Genomic DNA, 23,588 nt, shown 5'->3' with positions numbered 1-23,588 from the left:
AGCTCCATCCATGTTGCTGATTTGCCTTAGAATTCTGATTTGACCAGTTACTAGGCAGAGTCAGAGCTGTGTGATCCCGAGTAGTTTCCTTAACCTCTCTGAGCCTCAGCAAACTTACCTGTAAGTGGACTAATAATACCTGCCTCAGCAGATCATGTTCACACAGCAACTGGCTCAAAATTATGAGTTCAGTGAAGGAAAAGTGCTATTTGAGAAATTCTATTGAGATTTCCCATATGCTAAAACAAAGTGGAGATACTTACGTCATTGCCCAGCCTCTAATGCCTGTAAAGGTGACTCCTGTGTTGCCATTTTATTTATTTCCAGAGAATGAATAGAATTAGGCAGTTCATTTATTGTGCATGACTGAACTGTTGTAGGGTTTGTTTGTGCCAGTAATTACTGAGCAATTGATCAATCCCCAAACTCCCCATACTCATCCAGACATTAAGAAGACTGATTGATTGAAAACATAAATAAATTAGATGGACTGTTCTGGATTCGATCAGTTGATTACCCATCACAATGATTAGAACAAAATTGTCCATCATGAATCAAACTTGTAAACCATCTACTACTTTGACCCTGTGGAAATAGTTTCCTTCTGTCAGGATCTGGCTGGTAGAAAAAGTGGGTGTGCCATCTCTGAGGTTTGGAGCAGAGGTGACTGGTGCCAGGACAGGATGAAGTCAGGGAGGGCTGGGGCTGGCCCAGAGGATCATGCAGCTGGAAGAAGCAGTTCTGGGGGCCCTGGGGAAGGTGAGGCTCAGTGAGGGTGACTGTGGGATGCCAGGCAATGAGGGACACGTTGGCAGGAAGAGCAGCCCCTCTTCAGAATAGAGGAAGAGATCATGGACAGGAAGTCTGCAGCTATTGAAGGTACTCAGTCATAGCAAACAGGAGCACACAGCCGGGTCTTTTATTCATATATCTATTTTGAAATGGGATCTAGGCCAAATTTGTGCTGAGGTCAGAGGTCTGATCAGTGGAACAGCTTCCTGTTCCTGCTTCTGGTTCTAATGGGTCAAGACTCAGACCCAGTGCACTGAGTCTCTGATCAGCAGGTGGGGTGGGCAGCTGAAGGCACTTGGCTCAGGGGTCCAGAGGGGCAGCTCCAGGACTATCTTAATAGTCATTTGAGAACCAGGGTGTTCCTGTGGTCATAGATGAGGTGAGGAACCGGAAGTAAGCCAGTTCTGGTGAGTAGACCAAGGTCAGGGCACCATGAGTCCAGGCTGAAGTCAGACGGACCCAACAGTAAAATTATCCTATAGCCACTGAAGACACAGGTGCACCAGCAACCTGGAGAACTCATTCCTACTTTATCCAGATTTGTTTCTTTTTGTTTGTTTTTCAGTGTTTTGATTTCGGTAAAATATAAATAACATAAGCGCTGCCATTTCAACTATTTTTAAGTTTACAAGTCAGTGTGTTCGTTACATTCAGTGTTGCGCAACCATCACGGCTCTTTCTAAAACGTTTTCATCATCTGCAGCAGAAATAGTCATTAAATAGTAACTCCCAGCCACTTGCCCCAGCCCCTGAGAGCTCTAATTAATTTTCTGTGTTTATAAATTTGCCTGTTCTAGCTATTTCATGGAAGTGGAATCATGCAACATTTATCCTTTTGTGTCTGGCCTCTGTCACTTCATATTATAAAGCTTCCTCCATGTTGTGGCACCTGTCAGGGCTTCAATCTTTCTTTAAACTTTCTTTATTGTGGTAAAATGTACACAACATAAAATTGACCATTTTAGCCACTTTTACACATGCCACTCAGTAGCATTACATACATGCTCACATCTGGGCAACTATCACTGCCATCCCTCTCCAGAATTTTTGTCAACTTCCTAAACTGAAACTTAATATTCATTAAAAAATAACTTCCCAGTCTCACCTCAGCCCTTTCTATCTCTATGAGTTTTACTACTCTCAATAGAAGTGGAATTACATAACACTTGTCCTGGAGTATCTAACGTACTTTTACTTCATGTTTTTAATGTTTCCTCAGTGTTCATCCACTATTCATCAGAATTTCCTTATTTTTTTTTAAAGATTTATTTATTTGTGCATACAGAACTGGGGTACAGGCCAGAGGCTCAGGGGTGGTGAGAGGCTTCACCAAAGACAGAGTGGGGAACAGAACAGGCAGATCGACGAAGTACACTGCTGAGGGGAGCAGCGGGCGGGTCAGGAGAGGTCTGCCACACCATGTGGTCACCTCCAGGGCAGGCGGGAATGGAACTCATGCCATAGCGGCTTTAGATTCTCAGTGCTGTGCTTTAACCCGCTGCACCACCACGGAGGGCCCAGAATTTCCTTATTTTTTAAAGCTAATATTCCATTATATGTTTATACCATATTTTGTTTATTTATTTATCCATCGATGGGTACTTACTTCCACCTTTTGGCTATTGTGAATAACGGTGCAGAGAACATGAGTGTACAAATATCTGTTTAAGTGCCTGCTTTCAGTCCTTTTGGGTCTATATCTAGGAGTGGAACTGCGGGATTATAAAGTAATCCTATGTTTAATTTTTGAGGCAGAGGCATCATCAAACGCTTTTAGAGTAGCTGTACCACTTTTCAATCCTATTAGCAATATATGAGGGTCCCATTACTCTATGTCCTCACCAATACTTATTATTTTTATTGTATTTTTATAATTACCATCTTAATGGGTAGGGAGTAGTTAGATGTGTTTCTTTCTTCCATTTGGAATTTGCAAATTGAAAGAAACCAGACCATCTGCTGAGATTCCTGTCAACTAAGAAACTGTGAGTGAAAGCCGAGTCCTTAGGTCAGTGAGACCTGGTGAAAACCTCCAGTCCAGGAGCTCACCAACTCTGTGCCCCAGAGACTCACGGTAGCCTCTCATCCTTCATACATGAAATGTGAATAATAATATCCATCTCAAAAAGACCTGGGTAAAATGGAAAAATGAGCTTTCGATAACACTGTGTCTGTTAAGTAGTACTATCTGCTATAATTAAGTCCCCAAATCTCCCAGCTTCACACAATAGAAGTATATTTCTCACTCCATCGAAGTCCCAGTAGGGTGTTCCTGATAAGTGGGTAGCCTTCCGTAAGTTCATTTGAAGGTCTAGGCTTCTTCTAGCTTATAAATCTGAGAGACCAGGAATAGAGGAAAAACATGGAGGGTCAGACACAAGAGCATGTCCTGGCCAGACCTGGATCTGGCATATACTATTTCTCCTCCCAGCTGCATTAGTTAGAACCACATACCCCATCTTCCTAGAGGAGAGATGGAGGCTGGGAAATGTATCCTTCTCTGTGCCTGGGGAGGAGAGGGGAAGGGTTTGGTGATCCACCAATCACCCCAACCACGTTATTAAGTTCCCAGTCACTGGTGCACATCTCTCTGGTGTGTGCAGGGCATCCCAAGCCCTGGCATGTCCTTTTAGAGGATAACTGAGCTTGTAAGTGGAAATTCGCACATAGTTCGAGGGGTAGCAGCTCCCTCATCCCGGGAAAGGGCCGGCCCTCTTGTGCTCTTGTGCAGGCAGGCTGCGGGCCTGACAGTCCTGTCAGGGTGTCCTGGTGGGACATACTTGAGACAGTCAGTCACAGAGTCACTCCAGTTGTTCCTCTCTTTAGTCTGAAGGGATGCTCTGTTCTCCAGGTAGCCTCTGGGTTTGGCTGAGAAGCCATTGTTCCGTCAGATTGAGGGAAATTTGGATAGAAGACATGAGAATGAAGGGCTTTCCAGCCAAACCCAGTCTGCGGCTGAGACAGGGAGGTGCCTGCTCAAGAGAAAAGGTGAAGGAGGAAGCACAATTTGAGCTAATAAATCTGGAGGGATTATCCAGCCACTAATGAACCCAGGGAGATTTGCAATCACAGCCTAATAGAAAAGATAAAACCACCTTAATCTATTGTCAGAGAGCACAGATGGCCCTGTGCCAAAGGCAGGAGCAGCCACCTTGGAGAGACAAGTAGAGATTTAAGGTTAAGGTTCAAAAGGCACACAGTGTCAACAAACAGTAGCAGCAGAAGACGAAGGCTGTGTAGTGTGCAGGTGACCGTGCAACTCCCGGCCTCACAGGCAACCTGACAGACTGGATGGCTGCCCACCCTTTCATTGCTATGGCTCAGGCAGTGCAAGGGCCCCCATGTTCTTGACACCACCCCTATGGTGAGACACAAGGGGGTCCCACCCTGGGGCACCTTTGTGGGTGTATGTGGAAGCAGCTGGCATCTCATAGTTTTTTCTTGGAGAATCTAGAAAGGGTGGGGTAAGTACTGGGGTGCCGTGCTGGAAGGCGTAGGAAGGGTCACACCAGCAGGAGCCTCGTCAGGACTGGCAGTTAAGCCACTGTGACGTCTAGTCATAGTCCTGCCACCAACTAGGGGGTGACATCGTCATAGTGATAGTCGATATGTGTGGGATACCTCGTCCTTCCAAGGCTCTGTCCCAAGAGCCTCACAGCGCCTTTCTCGTTTATATCCACAACAGCTCTAGCAGAAGCCACATGACTGTGGACACAGAGGATAAGCACAGTGTGATGGAGGCAGTCGGGACCTCAGGTGAGAGAGGACTAGAGTTTGAGTCTGGTCCTCCTTGTTTTAGAGGTCCACGTGGTAGCACGTCACTAAACTACTAGACTCTGGGAATGAGAAATCTGCTAACATCATTCTGCAAAGTTCCAGGAAAGTTTATAATTCTCATGGAGCTGCTTGGAAAGAGTCCCCTTTCCCCCCTTTCCCACCCCTTGTTATTTCCATCCTTCTGCCTCAGCTACCTGATTTACTGCCTTTAGTTTTCCAGAACTCCAAAGCTGTTAGAAATAGTTCAAAATTGGCCCTGACCTCATTGGAACTACAGTTCACAGGTAGCTTAAACCACTCTCACACCTTGCTGTCTTTTACTGAATACACTGCACATGTGCGCACACACACACACACACACACACACACACAGCTGGCCAAAAGCTACAATCCATCAGTCAGACAACTTCCTAGTGCCAAAGCAATTGATTCTAAAGTGTAGTTTATTGTAAAATTATTAAGTCTATCCACATATTTCACCTTTATTGAGCCTTTTAGGAGAACCACTCTGCATAATACAGTACACTTTGGTGAATAAATATGGTTTTAGTGCAACTAGGAAAAGAGAAATGGATGAAGTCTCCCCATGTGTCTGTCTGAGCTTCCAAGGTACCGTCCCTAGAATGCCAACCTGGGCATGAAGCAGGTTGGGCTGTGACAGATGTCTCCTAGGCTCATGTGGGTCCAATGTTATCAAGGTAGAGATTGAACTCCACAATTGTGCTCTTCAAAGCTGCCGACCCTCCTGTGCCTGTTCTCTGAGCTAGGCCACGGGTAGAGGGGGATGAATTCCGAATGCGAGATGGCAGGGAGAAGTGGATTTGAAAGGCCTTGATGAAAAAATTATGTTTTATATTTGCCTTCTGGGAAATTGCGGCTGACAGCTGGAAGTCCCTTGGTCCAAATTCTAGGACTATAAATGACTCGCCAGTCATGTTTGAGCAACTTGCCTATATAAAGTGCTCCCATCAGCTATACTGATTCCATGACCATTTATTAAGTGCCTACTGTGTGCTGAGGAATACAGCAGTAATATGATGTGGCTTAAAAAGCCCCCCACTGATAAATCTGAGGTGGAAGCCCAGAGGAGGGAGCATTTAGTGCTGCTTTGCGAGCTTGGGGAAAGGTTTACAGGTGTAGCTTCTTTTGAATTGTTTATTGAAGGATGGTTGAAAATGAAAATGTGAACATGACAAGAAGCCAGGTATGCTGCGGACCTAAGAAAGAGCGTGATGCCTGTCCTGGCCAGAACAAAGAGTGGGTGCACTGGACACAGAGCCAGAAAGCAAAGGAAGGTTCTGGTCAGACATCCCATCTGCCCACAGAGTTGCTCAACATTTTCAGCACTGGCGTTGGTGTCAGCAAGCCAGCTTTGTCTTGGCTGCCTGTTACCTGACTCTGTGACCTTGGACTAGTTTTTCTCCTTGGGGGGTACACTCGAGGCTCACCAGACACCTTTTAACACTGAAATTCCGTGTCTTCATGAATTAAATGAATATCTAACAAATGACTGGGGGATTCATCTGTCCAGTCTGTCTTCCAGATGAAGTGGGAGGTTTTTCTCTCCAGAGTCCTGATCAGACTGGCTTATCCCTCCAGTGCCCTCTGCTGCTCAGACCCCACCCCCGTCAGGAGGGGCAGCACCCCTTCTTGTGAGCTTTTGTGTGCTCATTCCCTCCCGCCGACAAGTCCCTGCCCTGTGTTCTGCGCCCAGCCCTCCTCCTCCGAGCCCTGACGGCCGACAGCTCCCCAGCCTCACAGTCTAATTTATGCCAAGGTGGTAATGGCTGATGACAGCAATGAACTTGGAGGGCTCTTGAGAGCGTGTAACTAGATCCAAAGTTGTGGCAAACTAACTGATGAGAGCAAGTGACTTGTCTAAGCTCCCACCATCAGTCAGAGTGGACAGAGCTGGCCTACCTGCCCGCGGGCCGCACATCCACTGGGTTGACATTAACCGAGTCTCTCCTCTGCTTCGTCCAGGGATGCAACAATGAAGAGATCAGAATGACCTCTGTGGAGGTCAGACTAGAGGGATCACAAACCCAAGTAAAGTATTCGAGATCAGTGGGTGAAATACAGTGATGCCACTATCCACAGGGTCTTCGGGGGCTATCCTAGCTTGCTGAGCTCCAAGGAAGCTTTCTGGAGGAGACCACCCCCATTTGGGCCTTGTAGAGTCAGTGGGGGTCAGCCAGAGGGAGAAGGAGGGGTGAGTGGTTAGAACGTTCTAAGTGAAGAAGCCACGTAATTTAATGACTTAGACAACATTCACTTGTTAGCCAAGGCTTTAGCCATGAAAGTGGGAGTATGGGAAGGAGTGAAGCCAGCAAGAAAGGTATTTTGGGGCAGGGCAAGCTCTCAGAGCCTCATATTATTCTGTGCAGACAGCTGACTTCCCTGTCGGGATAAAGCAGGTGCCAAAGGAAGGAGGAGTCCCCAGTGGACCCAAGTGGACACCCAGAGCATGGTGGTAGCTTGTCTCAAAGGCCTGAGACACCTGTGTTGCTCATCTGCACAGCTGTCACGAGGATCCCTTCAAAGTGATGGATGCTTCTGGCCTAAAAGAAGGCTCTGAGCTGGGCTGCTTTAGGAAGATTTGGCCAGCCCTATGTGGGGGTGGCCCTGGTATGCTCGTGGTGCTGGCTGCTAATAAGTGAGTGATAGGCAAACCCAATTTGGCCCACCCAGGAGTCTGCCCATCATCATGAAGCAAGCTCAGCCCGGCATAGGGGTCTGGTCCCTGCTCTGCTATGCCCCACCGGAGGACCTTCCGGCTTTGAGACCTAGAGCAGGAAAGCTGCAGGGAGCTGGGGCAGCTGTTGAGGGATGGAAAGACAATAGGCACAGCTGCAGTACCAAGGTCAGGGTGGCGGGTGGTGTAGGCTGACTTCTACGGAGCTCTGGGCAGCCCTAGGCTGGCAGGCTGGTTGCTGATGCTCTGTCCACCCTTTTCATAACCAGCAGCTGCAGATGGCCACTCTTCCTCAGCTTCTGAAATTTCTTCTTTCCTGATAATACCTGGTACAGAGCTCGGGACCAGCGGGCATTTGAATCAAGCCACTGCCCATCTTGGCTACTCACCAAGTCCTGTTGAACAAGGGAGGAGATAATGGTCTTGTAGATGGGCCCGTCCTTGGCAAGACCAAGTGACCAAAAGAATCATCCCGAGCTGCTGGGAGTCCTCTCAAGGACTGCCATATCTGAAATAGTCTGTTCAGGGCCTTCATCTTTTCTCTACCCATAGCAAGCTAGTCTTTGCCGGGAGTGATTTGAAGGGGCTGGCGGTGAGGCATTGTCTGTTATCCCAGAAGAACAAGTCCTGGTACCAAGGATGCAGGATTATTGAGAATGGAAATGACCCAATTAGGCCTTTGTCTCTCCCAGAGCTTGGGTGGGGAGGAGGAGCGCAGCACCTGCACCTCACAGCGGGATCTAATTATTAAAAGTGAGGCAAAGATCCTTGATTCCTAACGGCATGGGGAGGGGGTAGGAGCGGAGAATGAATATTGCCAGGAAAATCAATAGACAGTGAAGAGTATTCGATAGCAGGTGTTGAGACCCTGGTGGAGGTGAAGAAACTCTGCTTCACGTCAGAGAAACCAATTATCAGACAACCCCTTTGCTGATGTTTGACAAACAGCATGACAATGAGCACAGGCCCCACGGGGCTCCCGAAGAAGTGAGAGGTATTTGTGTATTACCCATTTCATAGAAATTGAAACTCATCCCTTGTGTCTGCCCGCCATATGTAGACACACACTTCTCACACACACACTTTTCTCACACACACTCTTTACTCACATACGCTCACACACTCACATTCTCACTCCAATACACATTCACTCTCACAGATGTTCTCCCACACACTCATACCCACATTCACAGTCGCACATTGTCACACAAATGTGCACTCACTGTCACACCCACATTCACACTCACACACACAAACTCTCAGTCTCATCTATACCTTTGAGTTCTGCTGACGTGGTACCCTACACTGCATATGAAATAAATTGAAATAAGAACTAGACTCCAGGGACTTCACTGGTGCAATATCTCTGGAAACATAATAGAAATGTCTCTTGACTGTCCAGGCCTTGGGTCTAATGGAGCTCTTGGGTAGGGGAGACCTGCCTTTACCTCTGGCACAAATGTGTTAAAGATTCAGAGGTCCCATTAAGCCAGTGAGAGATGCTTCAGCCTCCCCTTTTGCCCAGTGATGCAGCAATGCCTAGTAATCCACAGTCAAAAATCTGCCCATTTCTACACACTGGCACTATAATAATACTCCCTCCGTGGTGCTGAGTGGCAGTAAAGTGCCAGAGACCACAGAAAGCACTTTATGTTCAAGATTTTTAATCCTCTAAATGGTATTACAAGGGAGGTATTCTAGTTCTACAAACAGGAGAGTGAGACCTAGAGAAGTTGGAGGACTGAGTCTAAAATTATTCAATCAACAAGTGAGAATTTGCCTTTGACCTCCCAACCCGTATCTTTTCCTCATCAAACTGGTCTTTATGGCTCTTCCTGTGCTGTGTTATTTTCTATTGTTGTGTAACAAGTTGCCACAGTGAGTAGCTTACAGCAATACCATTTATTAGCTCACAGTTCTGGAAGTCAGATGTCCGTCTTGGCATGGCTGTTTCTGCTCAGTGGCATCAACATGATGGCCAACTGTGTTTTCATCCAGAGCTCATGGCCTTTCCTGGCTCAGTCCTGTGGCTGGCAGAATTCACATCCTTGCAGTTGTAGGATGGAAATCTCTTTTCCTGTGAGCTCCTTACTGAGACCCACATTTAGCATCTAAGGGCCACTCTGTGTTCTTTGCCATGACCTGGCCACTCATCATCAGAGACCGTCCCTTGAGTCGAGTCCTTTGACTTCCTCATCTGCAACCAGCCAGGCAAAACTGTCTTTCAAGGACTCATGTGCTGAGGTCCAGCTGGGTAATCTCCCTCTTTTAAAGTCAACGAAACCATGTAGCATAACCTAATCATGGAAGGAGCATTCATCATAATAAAATCACAGTCCTGGGGGTTGTGTGTGTGAGGGACATGTTTCGGGGTTCATCTTAGATTCATACTGGCCAATATGCTAAATGTATAAATTAGTTTATTTATTTTCTTCATGTCCACCCGTACCCCCACCCCTTCCTCATTACCTGGTAAAAGGGTGGGCAAGGAAAACTAAAGTAAGAGGACACATACCACTTAACAACAGAATATACAGACTGTTTGTCAGCCTTCTCTGAGCCTGGGCACTCAATGGTAGTCTGAAAGGGAACCAATCACCCTTGCAAAGAGGGAAACTGAGGCCACTTGGGGCTGCTGCAGAATTCCCTGGCCCTGAGAAATCTGTACCCTGCTGAGAGGACTGTTGGGATTTAATGAATGTTTGAAAAGCATAGGGAGACTGAGAATAAAGGACATTATAGCAAATAGCATTATTATTATTATTACATTCTAAGTGTTATTGTATTACAAGCCTCATTAGGAGAAGCAAGTTATTATTAAGCAATCCAGCTTCTCTGTCTCCAGCATCAGGCTCCACTCAGTGTCAGAGGCATCAACAGCTCAATTAATCACCATCCAAGGCGTCCTCAGCTCTGTCTTGGAGGTGCTGACAGTTCATGTTCACAGCCTGTGGTGAGCACGAGGTCCACCCTCCACACAGCGGACGCCTTTCCTGTTGTCTGAAAGCACACTTGTTATCTTGGCCAGGAGTTAAGATCTTCCTAAAACTGTTCCTGATCGTAGGACCCTCGCAATAAAGTCCAAAGCAACGTCACCTGAGTTGACTCTCTTGCCCATCTCCCATGGCTCACTCCAGCCAGCTGAGACTGCCGGGTTCCTGAGGTACACCTGGCCCCTCCTTGGGGCTCTTCAGCCTGGTGGCTTCTGTTTGGGAAACTCATCTTTCCACCTCTCCAGCTCTTTGGCTCCTGCTCCTCTTTCAGGCCTCAGCTGGCAGTTAGCTCTCTGCTAAGGCATGGAAATTCTGATAGAAGGAACCCCCTTTATCAGCGCCCCAACACCTTTTACTCTTCACTCTCCAGCCCTTGCCTGCTGCTTCCCACTAAGTAGAAGCCCCCTGAGGACAGGGATGGGTTTGCTCATATATGTCTGGTCCTTAACATGTGTCCCAGAAGGGATGCTTTTATTTTGGTGGAACAAGTTAAGGCAAAAGCGACCAAATCTGAAAAATCTCTTGTTTTTGTACATTTCCTAAGCCCCTGGGAGACCCCATCTGAGAGCTGGGGGAGCTGGGCCCTTGCTCTCACCTCAAAAGCCCTCTCAAACATGTCAGAGCAGCCAGGTGCCCCCGCCCCTCCGGGAGCCTGTTGTTTGGTTCTGCTGCAGAGGTGGGTGCGGGCAGAGGTGGTAGGAAGCCAACACTGCTGATTGACATTGTTTCTCAGCTTCCTTACTGGCTCCTTATACCCCTGGGGGGGTGGGGGGGCAGTGTCATGAACCTCTACTTATGCCTGAGGCTGATGAGACCTGAGAAGCAAGAGGTTTAGGCTCCTATGTGCAGACTGGAGATTGATTGAGCCTGAGCGTAAGTGACCTTAGAGGTGGGATCGATGCCTGATAGAACAGGCCTGCAGGAAGCAGCAGCATCCCACCTCCTGAGGGGAGAGCACAGACTGTCCACTATTTCTCATGTCAGCTTGATCCACTGAGGTTTCAGCTGCCCGGTTAAGTGCTATGTATTTCGTCCCGGAGGCACACAAGCGTCTTCTAACTACAAAATGAACAGTTGCAGCTGCTGGGGGGAGGTGGCCTTTCCGCCTGGCCTCTGCCTTCCTCTTCCTGGGAGCAGGGACTCAAGTCTGCGCCAGTGAGCCCACCTGATGGGCATTTGCAGGTGAACAGTAGTTCATCTAATCAGTGTAGCTGAGCGTAAGTGCTTGGGAAGTACAGGGAGGGAGGACAGCCATGAGCTCTTTAGAATAAGGTCGGCTTTTGAAGTCTTGTTTATGGACTCGTGTTGAGAAAGGGAAGCAAAGAAGGGACAGAGTTCCTGCGAGGAATGGCTGTGCACGTGCAGGTCATGAGGATAAATGAATAGGAAACACGCAGGGAGAAGAATCTAGTAGAGTGGGGAGCCAGGAGGCTTAGGGCCAAATCTCCCATTAAATGGAACTCACGGACAGGTATGAATTAGCCTCCCAGCTGCTACTTTCTTCAAAGACCTATTACACACGAAGCAATCGCCCAGCCTGCAGAGTGCACAGACTTTGAAGCAGATAAATAGACAGTTCCACAGTGAGGCGGATTGGGGGGTCGGAGTTAGATGTAACAGTACCCAGGAGATCTGAGCTCCTGGTGGCTCCAGAGTTTTTCTGAGAAAATCTACGAGGAGGCTGAGATTGGTCTGGGGTCTGATAGAGGCCAGGCCTAGAATCCCACGGAAAAGTGCATGGATATAGCATTAGATAGAAGAGCTTCGGAAGCTGAGAGGACCAGGCTGCCCTTGGAGGCAGAGGAGGGACAGCGTAAGAGGTGCTCCCTTCCTAAATGCATTCAGTCAACTGCATCGTCTCCTCTCTACGGATGTGTCCCAGGGGAGACGCTGGTAACTTAAATGGTAATTTACCTTCAGCGGCATCCCGTTCTGGGGACATAGCCTTTTTGAACTGTGAGCTTATCTAAGTTGACAGGTATACCAGTAAGTACAGAGACAGTACAGTTGAGGCAGTGATAGTTCTGCCTAACTGGAGTGCTAGAGGAGGTTAAGGTGAAGAATGAATAAGGGCTAGCTAGGAATCAGAGCTTGAAAAGACGTGTATGTCTAGCCAAGGAATTAGCTTGTGATGTATGCATTGGGCAGTGGAGCAGTATTCATGATCAAATGTACAGTCTAGAAAGATCCTTCCAGCAACAGCACAGAGCAGGAACTTGGAGACATCCAGACTGGAGGGAGGAAGGAAAACCAATCAGATTGCAGTCCGGGGACAAACTGGAGAGGATCTCAATGGAGGTAGGGGCAATGTTGATGAGAGCAAGGGAGAAATGCAAACAATGTAGGATATAAAGTGTTTCCCAGCAACAATGAATGAGTGCATGCAAGAATCCTTGAGGAGCGCCAGAGAATGGAGGGGTGGGAGGAGACATCCCAAATGCTAGCTAGAATAATGGTCACGTTCCTAATAGGCCACCAATGGAGGAGGTCAAATTGGAGCAGAAGGATTGGCGTTCAAGTTCAGGAGTGCTACAGTCTTCAGGACATCTGATACCATTCTAGCTTCACAATAATGGCTTAAGAGTTTGGAATCTTTTGGTGTTCTCAGTAGTGATGGGATGAGAACAGTAAGAGTTGTCAGTTGTCAACAACTTCAGGGATGGGATCACGATTTGAAATTGGCATGTGTCTCCTGGTGAGCTGGTCCGGTGCTGCGTACACACTAGGGAGAGATGGACAAAGCTGTGGTCTTGTACGGCAGGTAGCCAGATGTTAATTCCACATCTGCCTTTCAGGCAAGACACTTCACTTCTGAGAACCTCAGTTTTTTCTTCTTTCAAGTGTGAATATAAATAAAACATATCCTGTTGACCTCCAGGGGTCTTGAGAGCTAGGCAAAACCATATTGATGGAGGGAGTTAGTGTTTTGCTCAATAAGTGACTGCTTAATAAATCACTTGTGATTTCAGTGGGAGACGGCAGCTGGCCTCCCCTCTCAGACAGTGAGGGGCCAGGGCTGGTCATGGAGCAGTCAGAGGTTAGGTCTTGGGTAAAAGTAACCAAGAAGCACACAGCTGTTTGGAAAAGCACCTTTAAGAATAAGAACTAGTTCTGTAGTGAAGGGTCTGCAAGGTAAGACAGCCAACACCCCGCTGGGTCCAGGTGGTAGAGTGTGGAGAGATTCCAGAATTCCTAGAGGTATCAGAGGGCACCTTTTGTTGTTTGCTCATGGTCCTGGCAGGAGAAGCCTATTAAGGTTCTGGGCCAAGGGGCTAGGGGGTGGGGGGGCTTGTACAGGAGCAGAGGGACCATCTTTGAGGCACAATGTGGTCGGTTTCAGGAAGGCTCCCTCCCCAGACTGTCTTCCTCGTTGCCTGTTAATGATGCCTGAAAGTGCATGCAAAATGCATTCATTCCATGAGCTGTTTTATTGTCGCTCCTAATAATACCAATAACTCCAGTCTACACAGCACTTTCCTATATATTATCTCTCTTAAGTCTCACAGCAACACTGTGAAGTGTTATTTCCCCCATTTTATAATGAGGAAACTCGTCTAATTAAAAGAGATAAAAATAAAGAGATTAAAAAATATATAACAGAAAGATTGAAAGGAATTTCAAGGAGCAAAATCTAGGCCAAAATACAATAGACAGCCTATGATTTAGAATGTTATAACTCCAAATCCATACCCACTCTTTCTTGCACAGTGATTCTCTTAATCATTTAATTAAACCAAAGAACCAGCTTTTGGTTTCACTGATTTGCTCAAGGCGCTAGGATTTAGCAATGAGACAGTCCATACCACCTTCAAGGTCACAGGCCAGCAGAGAAGCAGCCTTTATGGCTCAGGTATGGGGCCCATAGAAAGGTTTTTTAAAATATATTGATTTATTTATGCATTCAAGAACTGGAGTACAGGCCAGAGGTGCAGGGGGTGAGAGGATCCACCAGAGACAGAGTGGGGAACAGAACAGGCAGCCTGACTGAAATACACTGCTGAGGGAATCAGCGGGCAGGTTAGGAGAGGTCTGCTGTGCCATGTGGGTCACCTCCCCAGCTGGGAATCAAACTTGTGCTGCAGTGGCTATGGATAGCTTCACAGTGCTATGCTTTAACCCATTGCACTACCAGGGAGGGCCTGCCCATAGAAAGGTTTTACTAGGCATGTCTAAGGCTGCTAAACACCTCTCAGCAGAAGCTGGCCAAGCTCATGTAGCTGCACCTGACTGACTGCTTCTCTGTGCATCCTGGGCACATATATCTTTAATTTTACTGTGTGTATCTCTATTTCCTCTCCACCTGGTATACCCTGATGTTTGCTCTTGTTCCTTCGCTGGGTTCTTCATGGTGTGGGGCCAACCTCAGCACTCCTGTGTTTTCAAGATCACGGGACCCCAGAAGATCCCGTGTTTGTCTAGTCTGTCTGAACCCCACCCCCACAGGTTTCCCTTTGTCATTAAAATCCTTCTTCATGCAGAGATTTAGCTCATGCTCCGTCATCTCATGACTCACTTAGACTCCCAGTGATCATTGTATAGCCACACACCTCACCAGTCTTACAGTGGAGTTGAATGTTGTAAAGTCAATCGTAACACAGCTTAGCCAGATTACACTTAGCAAAATTATAGTGAACTTGTAATGTCCTTGACCTTCAGTGCCCTGTACACTGAGGCCACAGAGGGGTGAGCAAGTATACAAGAACATAGTACACTGGGTGTGAGGCTGAATCAGACCCTTTGTTCCCAGCTGTGTGGCCTTCACAGCTGTCACTAATTGGGTCTCAGTTCTTTCTGCTCTGCGATAGCAGTAACTCCCGTGCCCAGGGCTGCTGCAAGGTTAGACTGAGAGCGTGCCCATGAAGTGCTTACTCCTTCAGGCATGTGGTCAGTGATCAATAAGTTGGAGCCACTATTATAACTAGCATTATTGCTTTGTAATAGTTATTTATGGTTGGAAGATCTGGAACTTCAACACAAGCCTTCTGTCTGGACACAAATAGCCACAGAAAGCAATTAACACCTTATGGTGACTTATTTAGCAAAACTTTTCTCATTTGACAAGCAGCTAAGAATAGCTTTTTGTTGAGCTAAGGGGCAGAAAAGGAGGGAGGAGAAGACCCCAGGCCAGATATATCCCTTTTCATCCCTTTGTAGACTAGGGAAGAAGAGAAGGGGGGGAATACAGGATGGGGTACACTAGAAAGAAAACCCACAGGCAAGGGCCTATGAAGCATCAGCTGGACTCTTATTTATATGTGAGCAGGCTGAAATTCAGAGAGGGTGCTGACCTGCCCAAGATCACCCCATCAATATGTGGCCAAAATCAGGATTGCCAGCACTGGCTTATTTCCAAACCTGTGTTCTTTCTGCTTCATCCAGATGTTTCCAGATGAGGTTGCCACATTGTTCGACGCTAGGGGGCGCCACTCAAGTTACCATCCATATAAGCCACACTGGCAGTTGTTCAGGGTTAAGTGACTTCTGAGAGCTTAGGTGCCCGCTCAGTGAACAGGCTGTTACAAAGGGGACTTGGTGAAGGTCTCACCTAGTGGGGTGGAAAGAAGGGAAAGATTTAAGATTTAGGAGACAGATTTGACAGGATTGGCAAGGGACAGGATGTGGAGTAATTAACGACTGGATCCTGGCCTTTTCTGTGCCCCTCAGCATTCCCGGACGGCCATTTACTCTGTTCTTCATCCTGGTCCTCCTGGTGTGATAATTGAACCCACTCCCTTTGGGAATGGGGGCCTTAGGAATTCCCTTCTGGGACATTCATTAGAAGAGACTCAAGGTCCCGTGAGAGCCTCTCCAGCCAGGGCTTCCTCCCTTCCTCTCATTTCACTTAGGCCGCTGCCAGCCAGGCAACATGGGGGTCCGAGAGGACGGCAGAGAAACCTGGACCAGCTAGGTGTGCACCTTGGAGCTTGTGGTGGGCAGCAGAAGCCAGATGGCCTTTCATCCCTCCCGTCATGATATTTGTTAACTCTGTGAATGCTCGCTTTCAACAAAATGTCTCCACCCTTTGATGTGAGGGTTTTGACACCCGTTCCCCTGAATATGCTTAGAATAGTGTTTCCCATCATCTCGCCTAAAACACTGCTGTGACATACTTGTGTGTGGGAAGAGAGAAAGCATGCCTTGGTTAATGTGTTTCCAACGTTCAGCTGTAAACAAAATTAAAGAAGCTGTTTCACCGTAGGACTTTTTTAAACCTTTAATGGGCTATTGCACATTATGAATCTTGAATGGGGATACAATATGCAATGTTTTCTAACCTAATTTCAACATGGAACCTTGGTTTTTTTTTGGTTTTTTTTTAACATCCCCGAGAAAAGCTAGTGTCCTAATGAATGCGCTTTGGGAAATACTTACTTGAAAGGTTTTTGTTGTGGAGAACCTGGCAGTGATCACCTGTTTGCCAAATCTGTTTAGAAAACAGCCTTCAATAGCAGCAGGAGAGTCTAAGTTTAGACATAAAGAAGCATTTCCTAATGTGAGGATGCTTAGGGATTAGATGGTAGAATATCCTGGGAAATTATAAGAGAACACATTACCCCCTTTCTTGTCCTTTTACAAGCTCTCCCATGAGTCATTATGAATAGAATGAATTATCAATGAAGTTCCTGGATCTTTTTATCTTAAGGGGGCCTTTGAAAATAGGATATAATTGAGGGATAAGAAGGTAGGAATTAAAAGGCAAGAAGACAGACTGGCTGACTTCAAGATAGGCTGTCTGGAAGTGTCTGTAATTAACTAATTCATTCTTACGCTGCCTGGAGCATACATTTAAAGGAAACACCCTCCTAACTCAGGTTTCCAAGACAAGTGGAACTGAAGAAGTGAGGAGCTAGATGCTACCGAGAGCTCTCGGTAGTAGTTCAGTGACTGTCCTATAGGCCACTGCAAACTGCTAAGCCTTTTGCATGTGTCTTCTTTGTTTCTTAACAACCCATGAGGTTGTGGTCATCGTTTCCATTTTACAAAGTGAGGCTCTGACGCCCAAGCTGGGGTTAAAGTTCTTCCTGAAGGTCAAACATCTGTATTGGGTGGCCTGGGGGAAAGAGTGGGGCTGGGACTTGAACCCAAAACCTTATCCACTTTACCCCCCTTCTGCCCCATGTGAGTCTGCAGGTATCCAAGACAGCAGGGCTGCGTGCATCGCCTCCTTCCGTCACGTTGTGTGCCCGGGAGAGGCGAGAGGGGTGACAGGCTGCCACATGGAGAAGGAAGCCAAGGGAGTGGGGCTATCCCCCAGCCCCTCACACACCAGCTTCAACTGGTGAGGCTCCTTGGCTGTCCGACAGCAGCCTGGCTCCGGGCCCAGCCGCCTCCCCACCGCCAGCTGCAGCTCTTCTCATTAGCCGTCTGCCCCTCGTGCCTCCTGATAGCCCCCAGCGTATGGGCAGCTGCCCTGGTGAAATGGAGATAATATCAGCTTAGGAATCAACATATTCTCTGGCATGTCTGTGTTCCCTAATGGGAATGTGGTGGGATCCAAAATATACTTCATCCTTGCCTGACTCCACACTGTCAGGGGGTCCCAAGAAATCTTTGTAGCTTCAAGCTGCAGCTGCAGCTAATGGGGTTGGGGCTTTGGGCAGGGGGGTTCAGGTCCATGGCCGGAGGCCCTGGCAGTGGCAGTAGATGTGAGTGAGGAGGCAGGTGGCGTGCCAGGGGCCTGGAGGAGCTAGATACTTAAGAAAAAGAGCCCCCCTGAAGGAAAGCAGTGCTTCCTCTGTCTTGTCAGGCTGAGTGGCAAATGGGTTAGTCCTGGAGTCTCTAAGTACCTCATGCCTATGGGGTGTGGGGCTGTGTATAGGCTCTTGGCATAAACTTGCGATAAATGGGACACGAGTGTGCAAAAATGACCTGACACACAGGAAGGCAGCATTCCAGGAGCGTGGGTTGGGGAGCCAAATAATACGCCCTGGGTTCCCTGTGGGGGACCAAGACGGGAACTCGGAGGTTGCGGGCTGTGAGCTCAGTCCTGCCTGAGGACGGCAGTTCTTCTCCTGAGGACTCTAACTGGCCACAAGGGACTCACATTGCAGGTGTTGGCTTGCTGAGCTCCCTCTTGACACCAACAAGGTGACTGGATTGCTGGGAGAATTCCTTTGAGCTTCTAAATGTCATGGATCTAGGTGGAGTTTCTGTGACCCCCTCATCTAACACTGCAGCTCTGTCTGAAGTTATATGTATTTATTAATTCACAGCCCATCTCTTCCACTATCCTGTAAGCACTTTGAAAGCAAGAAATGTGTGTCTCTTTTCATAGCCTGTGTCTGAAATCATATCTGGCACTTAAGAATCACTTAAATATTAGTTGAAAGAATGAAGAAATCAAAGTAAATGAAAGCACACCCTGACCTCAAGACCTTCATGTTGAGATTTTTAGAAGCACAGTTGATTTTGTTGTTCCTCTGCCAACTGTCCCCTGGGGTCCCTCACCTACAGGAGAAGCAAAGCCTCCCTAGGCTGGCAACCTAGACTTCAGCCCCTGCCCACTTCATTTCTCTCCCCTCTCCCACTCTCATGTCTCCCATGTACTTCCAAACAGGGGCAGTGGCTCACAAACTTCAGTGTGCATAAGATCTTGCGGCTGCTGTTCCGCAGACTCCTGGGTCTCAGCACCAGAGCTTCTGTTCAGTTGGTATTAAGTGGGGTGCAAAAGTCATCACAAAACTAAACCAAAACAAACTGTAGAAATATGACCAAAGAAGCACTATTTATAACAGCTAAGATAATGGAAACAACCTAAATGCCTCCAAACAGATAACTAGATCAAGAGGATGTAGTCTATGTACATGTTGGAGTACTATGCAGCAGTCAAAAAGATAAGCTTATGTCATATGCAGCAACATGGATGGAGCTAGAAGGGATTATACTTAGTGGAAAAAAGGAAATGTAGGTCTCTTTTCATATCCTGTGTCTGGATAGAAGGAAAAATGCCATATTGGATGGTTTCACTTATAGGAGGAATATAGGAGAACCAAACATGGGATCAGGGAAAAAAAAAAAAGACAAAACTAGCAGGCAACTATAAATAAGAAACCATCGTGGGGGGGTAGGTATCCAAATAGGGGAGGGGAGAGACTCTCATGACCATTCACAGATGTCTTAGTGGTGGGAATTTTATGGGGTTTATACCTGAGAGGGGAAATCAAGAAATCAAACTTGTACAAAAACAAATGATGGAAAAATACATAAATAGATGATTTTTTTAAAGAAATATGACCACAGAATTGAGGTTACTGGAGGGGCAGGAGCCCCATTGGCCTAGGGTAAAGGACATGGGGCACTTGGGTGGTAGGGTGAGGTGGTGACATCAGTCAGAGGAGCTGTGACCCTCCCCTCCATCATAACTGTTGTAACCCAATGTTACTTCAATAAAGAAAAGTAAGCAAAGTAAAATTTACAAATTAGGTTAAGAACTTTTCAAAACATCCGTTTTATAAAAGGTACCTGGACAGGCTCTCACCCAGGCTCTCGGCCGGTGCTCTCCATCCACCCTCGGGCATGTGATGCTCCCTGCAGAGCCCCCGGGGAAACGAGCTGAAGGGCTGCATGCTGCCCCCCACACCCTCACCTTTGTGTTCATGGTGACCTCTGTCTCAAATAGCTGTTGGCCCTCCACATTTTCCACAGAGAAGCCACCTTCCAGGCCACCTCAAAGGTGATGTCCAGGGGCACAGTTCTGCCAGGACAGTTGGCATTTCCATCTTCCACTAGACACATTTGCATTTTCCCTCTCTTTTCATCCAGGGTGTTCTTGACCCACCTTTCTTAGAGATCATTCTGCTCCTTTCACTCTGCTCCTTTCTTTCCCAGTCTACCTCCATCCCTTGCCCTCCCCCAACACTGAGCTCTCAGGACACCCTCACTTTGTTAGCTCTGGACCCCTAGTGCCCAGCAGAATCCAATGTGACACCAGGGTACGCAGGCCCATTCGCTTCTTCCCTCCTCTAACTGTTCTTTCTCTGGTGGCTTCCAGGAGTTCTCACTCCAGAGAATGGACAGCCTTGTGGACGATCGTGTCAACATTCTGGGATTTTCCATTTTCAACCAGTCGCATGCTTTCTTCCAAGAGTTTGCCCAGAGCCTCAACCAGTCCTGGCAGGAGAACTGTGACCACGTGCCCTTCACTGGGCCTGCGGTAAGCAGCCCCCAGCCCCTGGTGCACCTTGACCTCCACGCATCCCCCTTCACGGCCAGCCGCTGAGCACGGCCCTCCTGCAGTCCATCCTTCTCCAGTCCCAACTCACGAGGATGCACATAGAAGCTCTGGGAGGTGGGGACAAGGCTGGGGAGGCAGCGGCTGTGAAGGAGGGTTGTGAGGGCACCAAGCGATGCCAGGGAGTGCCATCTGCAAGTCTCCTGACTCCCAGCCATGCCCTTGTTGAGAACTGCCGGGGTTCGGGATGAAAGCGTCTTGCTGCTGTGAGGGCCCGTTAGCTGATCTGCGTCTTCACTCTTCAGACAGGGAAACTGAATGTCAGCTGGGGACATAGGTGAGGGTGGGGATGTGGGCTCTGGTTCAAGGCCAAACACCAGAGCTTTTGCAGAGTTAAACTAAATCTGAGACACCCGATTGCCAGATGTTCTTTCCTCTGCCCTGGACCACTCTCCTGCTGGAACTCCTCCAGAGAGGCTCCCTCTGGCCTCACCCAGGCCCTTCCTGCATGCACCAAACTCTGCCCTCTCCTGGTGGGAACCTCAGGATGGAAGAGGTAGCTAAGGGGGCTGTGTGGGTGTCATGTTCTCAGGATCCGGGGACCCACTAGGAGGAGGAGGCTTGAGAACTAAGTCGTTGAAGGTGTGTGGAGTGCATCCTGACAGGGTTGTCCGGGCCCCAAGGATCCATGGGAAGGATTTGCAGGGTGAGGCACCTGAGGGAGCCATCCTCACCCACCTCAAATGGTTTAGAGGGTGTGGTGTCAAGCAGGGCAGCACAGGTAGGGCCAGGCTCATCCTCCAGGCATGTCTCCAGCCTGTCCCTACGTCTCTCCTGCTGCGATTCTCAGTTCTCAGTCTTTGCTCCAGCTTTCTAATGAGGCGCCAAGATGCCAGAGCACAATGTGAGGAAGGAAAGCAAAACCTCTTCTACCCAGACCGCCCACAGGTGGCATCTGGCCTCGTGGGTGGGAATTAACGGTCCCCTTGCCACATTTCCGATTCCCTTTCTGAAGGTTTCAGCTCTTCCACGAGTGCCCTGGGCTGGCAGATGGGAGGCCCTTGGTACCTACTGGGCTGGCCGTGAGGACCCCCGACAAGGCCTCCCACGAGGCTCCCACATGCTGAGAGAGCACTGGCACTGGAGGCACAGGGCCACGCTCAAGGGCTGGCTTGTCATTTTCTTGCTGTGTGCTCTTCAGTCGCTGCGTAACTGCGGGGCCCCGGATCCCTTCTAGCTCATTTCAGGCTAAGTAGGTTTGACCCTCTGAGAAGACACAATAGGCGATGAGTCTGACTCCAATTTGTGGAATAAACAATTCACCGAGTGAGTTTATCGAGCATTCTATATGCCAGACACTTGGGGTAGGCATTAGGAAATGTATCAGGTGGCTTTTGTTACAGGAATGCTCTGTGGCAGTCAGCCCCTGAGTTCCCCTAGCATATGCAAGAAGCATTTATGTAGCTCATGCGTCTGAGGGTGAGTTAAAGATCAGCTCATCTGAGCTGGCTTGCTGGGCAGCTCTGCTCATCTGTCTCAAGTTACTTGAAGGGGGATCCATGATGTTGGCTGGCCTCTGAGGAGGAAGGGAAGATATTCTAGAAAGTCGTCACCTCCGAGTATGTGGAAAGGGAGTTCACGGCTTCAAACAGCAACAAATCTTTCTCAAGGCTTTTCACTTTAGCAACTACCTTTTGAAAAGCAGTGCCTCTTCCTGTCTCTTTGGAGCTGAAATTCCCAGCACAAACAGCCTAGCTCTTTCTTCATTTGCTAGGGAACTAGAGGCAAGAAATAATCAGTTCTAGGAAACCACAGCCTTGTTCTTGCTCCCCATCCAGCTTTCTAAAAACACTGCAACCAACCCCGTCTAGGTGGGGGCTCACTCTCCCACCCTCTCTCCTTTCCCTTCTCTCCCCCTCTCTTCTTTCTCCCTCATGGTCTCCCCATCTTCCCTTTCCACCCTCCCCTCTCTCCACAACCTTTCTTCTTCTTTCTCTCCTACACTACAAGTTCCCTCTCGGGCCTCGACATTTTCTTCTCTCCTGTTTCTTGTCCTCCTGACTTGGGTGTGAGTCTCCCTGTTTTTTCACCTTCCCTGTCAGTGCAGAATTCGGGGTGGAGCTGGCTGAAGGAGGAACCATGAGAGAAAGCTCAGGGCTGTCCACCTGGGCCAGGTGGCTGACCACAAGCTGCCTGTGCTTCCGCCCTCGGCTCCCACAAGCAGAAGGGGTAGCCTGAATGGAGACGCAGACCCTCTAGTTTCACGTGTCACCCCATTAATCATGCCGCAAAGAACAAAAATTGTGGAAAATCATTAAAATTACAGATGGCTAGATTAAGTAATTAGAATTTAGGCTAAACCAGATGTTTGTAATTAAGTTTTTATTTCATTGAATAAAGCCCAGATTGTAAGAACTATTCTATGAGATTTTAATGCTCCCTGTCAGGGTATTCTACTGTGGGTCTGGGAGGGGGTTAGAGTTTAAGCTACAGAGACAAATGGACCTTGAGGTGCATCCTGGTAATCCAGTGATCTGGGAGGCATTGGGAGAGATGAGGGTTACAGGTGTGGGTTTAGAGGATATTTTTATTTGGGGGGCAGGGGAAGAAACTCAACCACTGTGCTCTGTGTCAGATTGATTCATCTTAATTTATACAGACTCTTTCATTCCCCTAAACAATTTACAAACAGCTCAAAAGAAAATAACAATGACGAACCAAACGAAAATATAAAAGCAGGAGAATTGAGCATTTCTTGCCAAGCAGCGTTTTGGTGCCAAGAAAGGATTTTAGATGTGGATGGAGCTGTTTGGGGATTTAATATTTAGGAGTGACAGGGACAGGAGAAGTAGAGACAAGACTGAAAGGCACACACCCACAGATGGGCCATGGAAACATGGGGGGGGTCATGAAAAAAAAGGGGAGATGTGGACAGAGCACTATTTTGTACCAGAACTGCTTTTCCCCAACTGCTGATCCAAATGCTTTCAAGAAATGAATTAGAAATAATAGCAGACGGAGAAAGCAATTAGTAGAGTGAAAACATTCTTCCGATGGAGAATTGAAGTGAAATGGGAAAACTTGATAGAGGCAGAACTTACAGGTTCATGCACCTTTCAAGGTAAAATCAGATAAGATGAAATTGTTGACCCCAGAGTGA

General features: G+C 47.8%; 1 protein-coding gene across 2 annotated transcripts in view; it reads left to right on the top strand.

The window, feature by feature from the left end:
• GRIK4 (glutamate receptor, ionotropic, kainate 4) overlaps positions 1-23,588 on the top strand; it is a 383,774-nt gene that overhangs the window by 254,022 nt on the left and 106,164 nt on the right. For both annotated transcript variants that reach the window (XM_012729818.1, XM_004689170.2), the window contains exon 8: positions 20,249-20,410. In XM_012729818.1, coding sequence (XP_012585272.1) covers positions 20,249-20,410 — 162 coding nt within the window. The remainder of the gene's footprint in view (positions 1-20,248; positions 20,411-23,588) is intronic.

The sequence above is a fragment of the Condylura cristata genome, unplaced genomic scaffold (genome assembly GCF_000260355.1).
Source record: "Condylura cristata isolate star-nosed mole 26May11 unplaced genomic scaffold, ConCri1.0 scaffold00025, whole genome shotgun sequence".
In the NCBI taxonomy this organism is placed as follows: Eukaryota; Metazoa; Chordata; class Mammalia; order Eulipotyphla; family Talpidae; genus Condylura; species Condylura cristata.
This window is presented reverse-complemented; position numbering and strand designations above follow the sequence as displayed.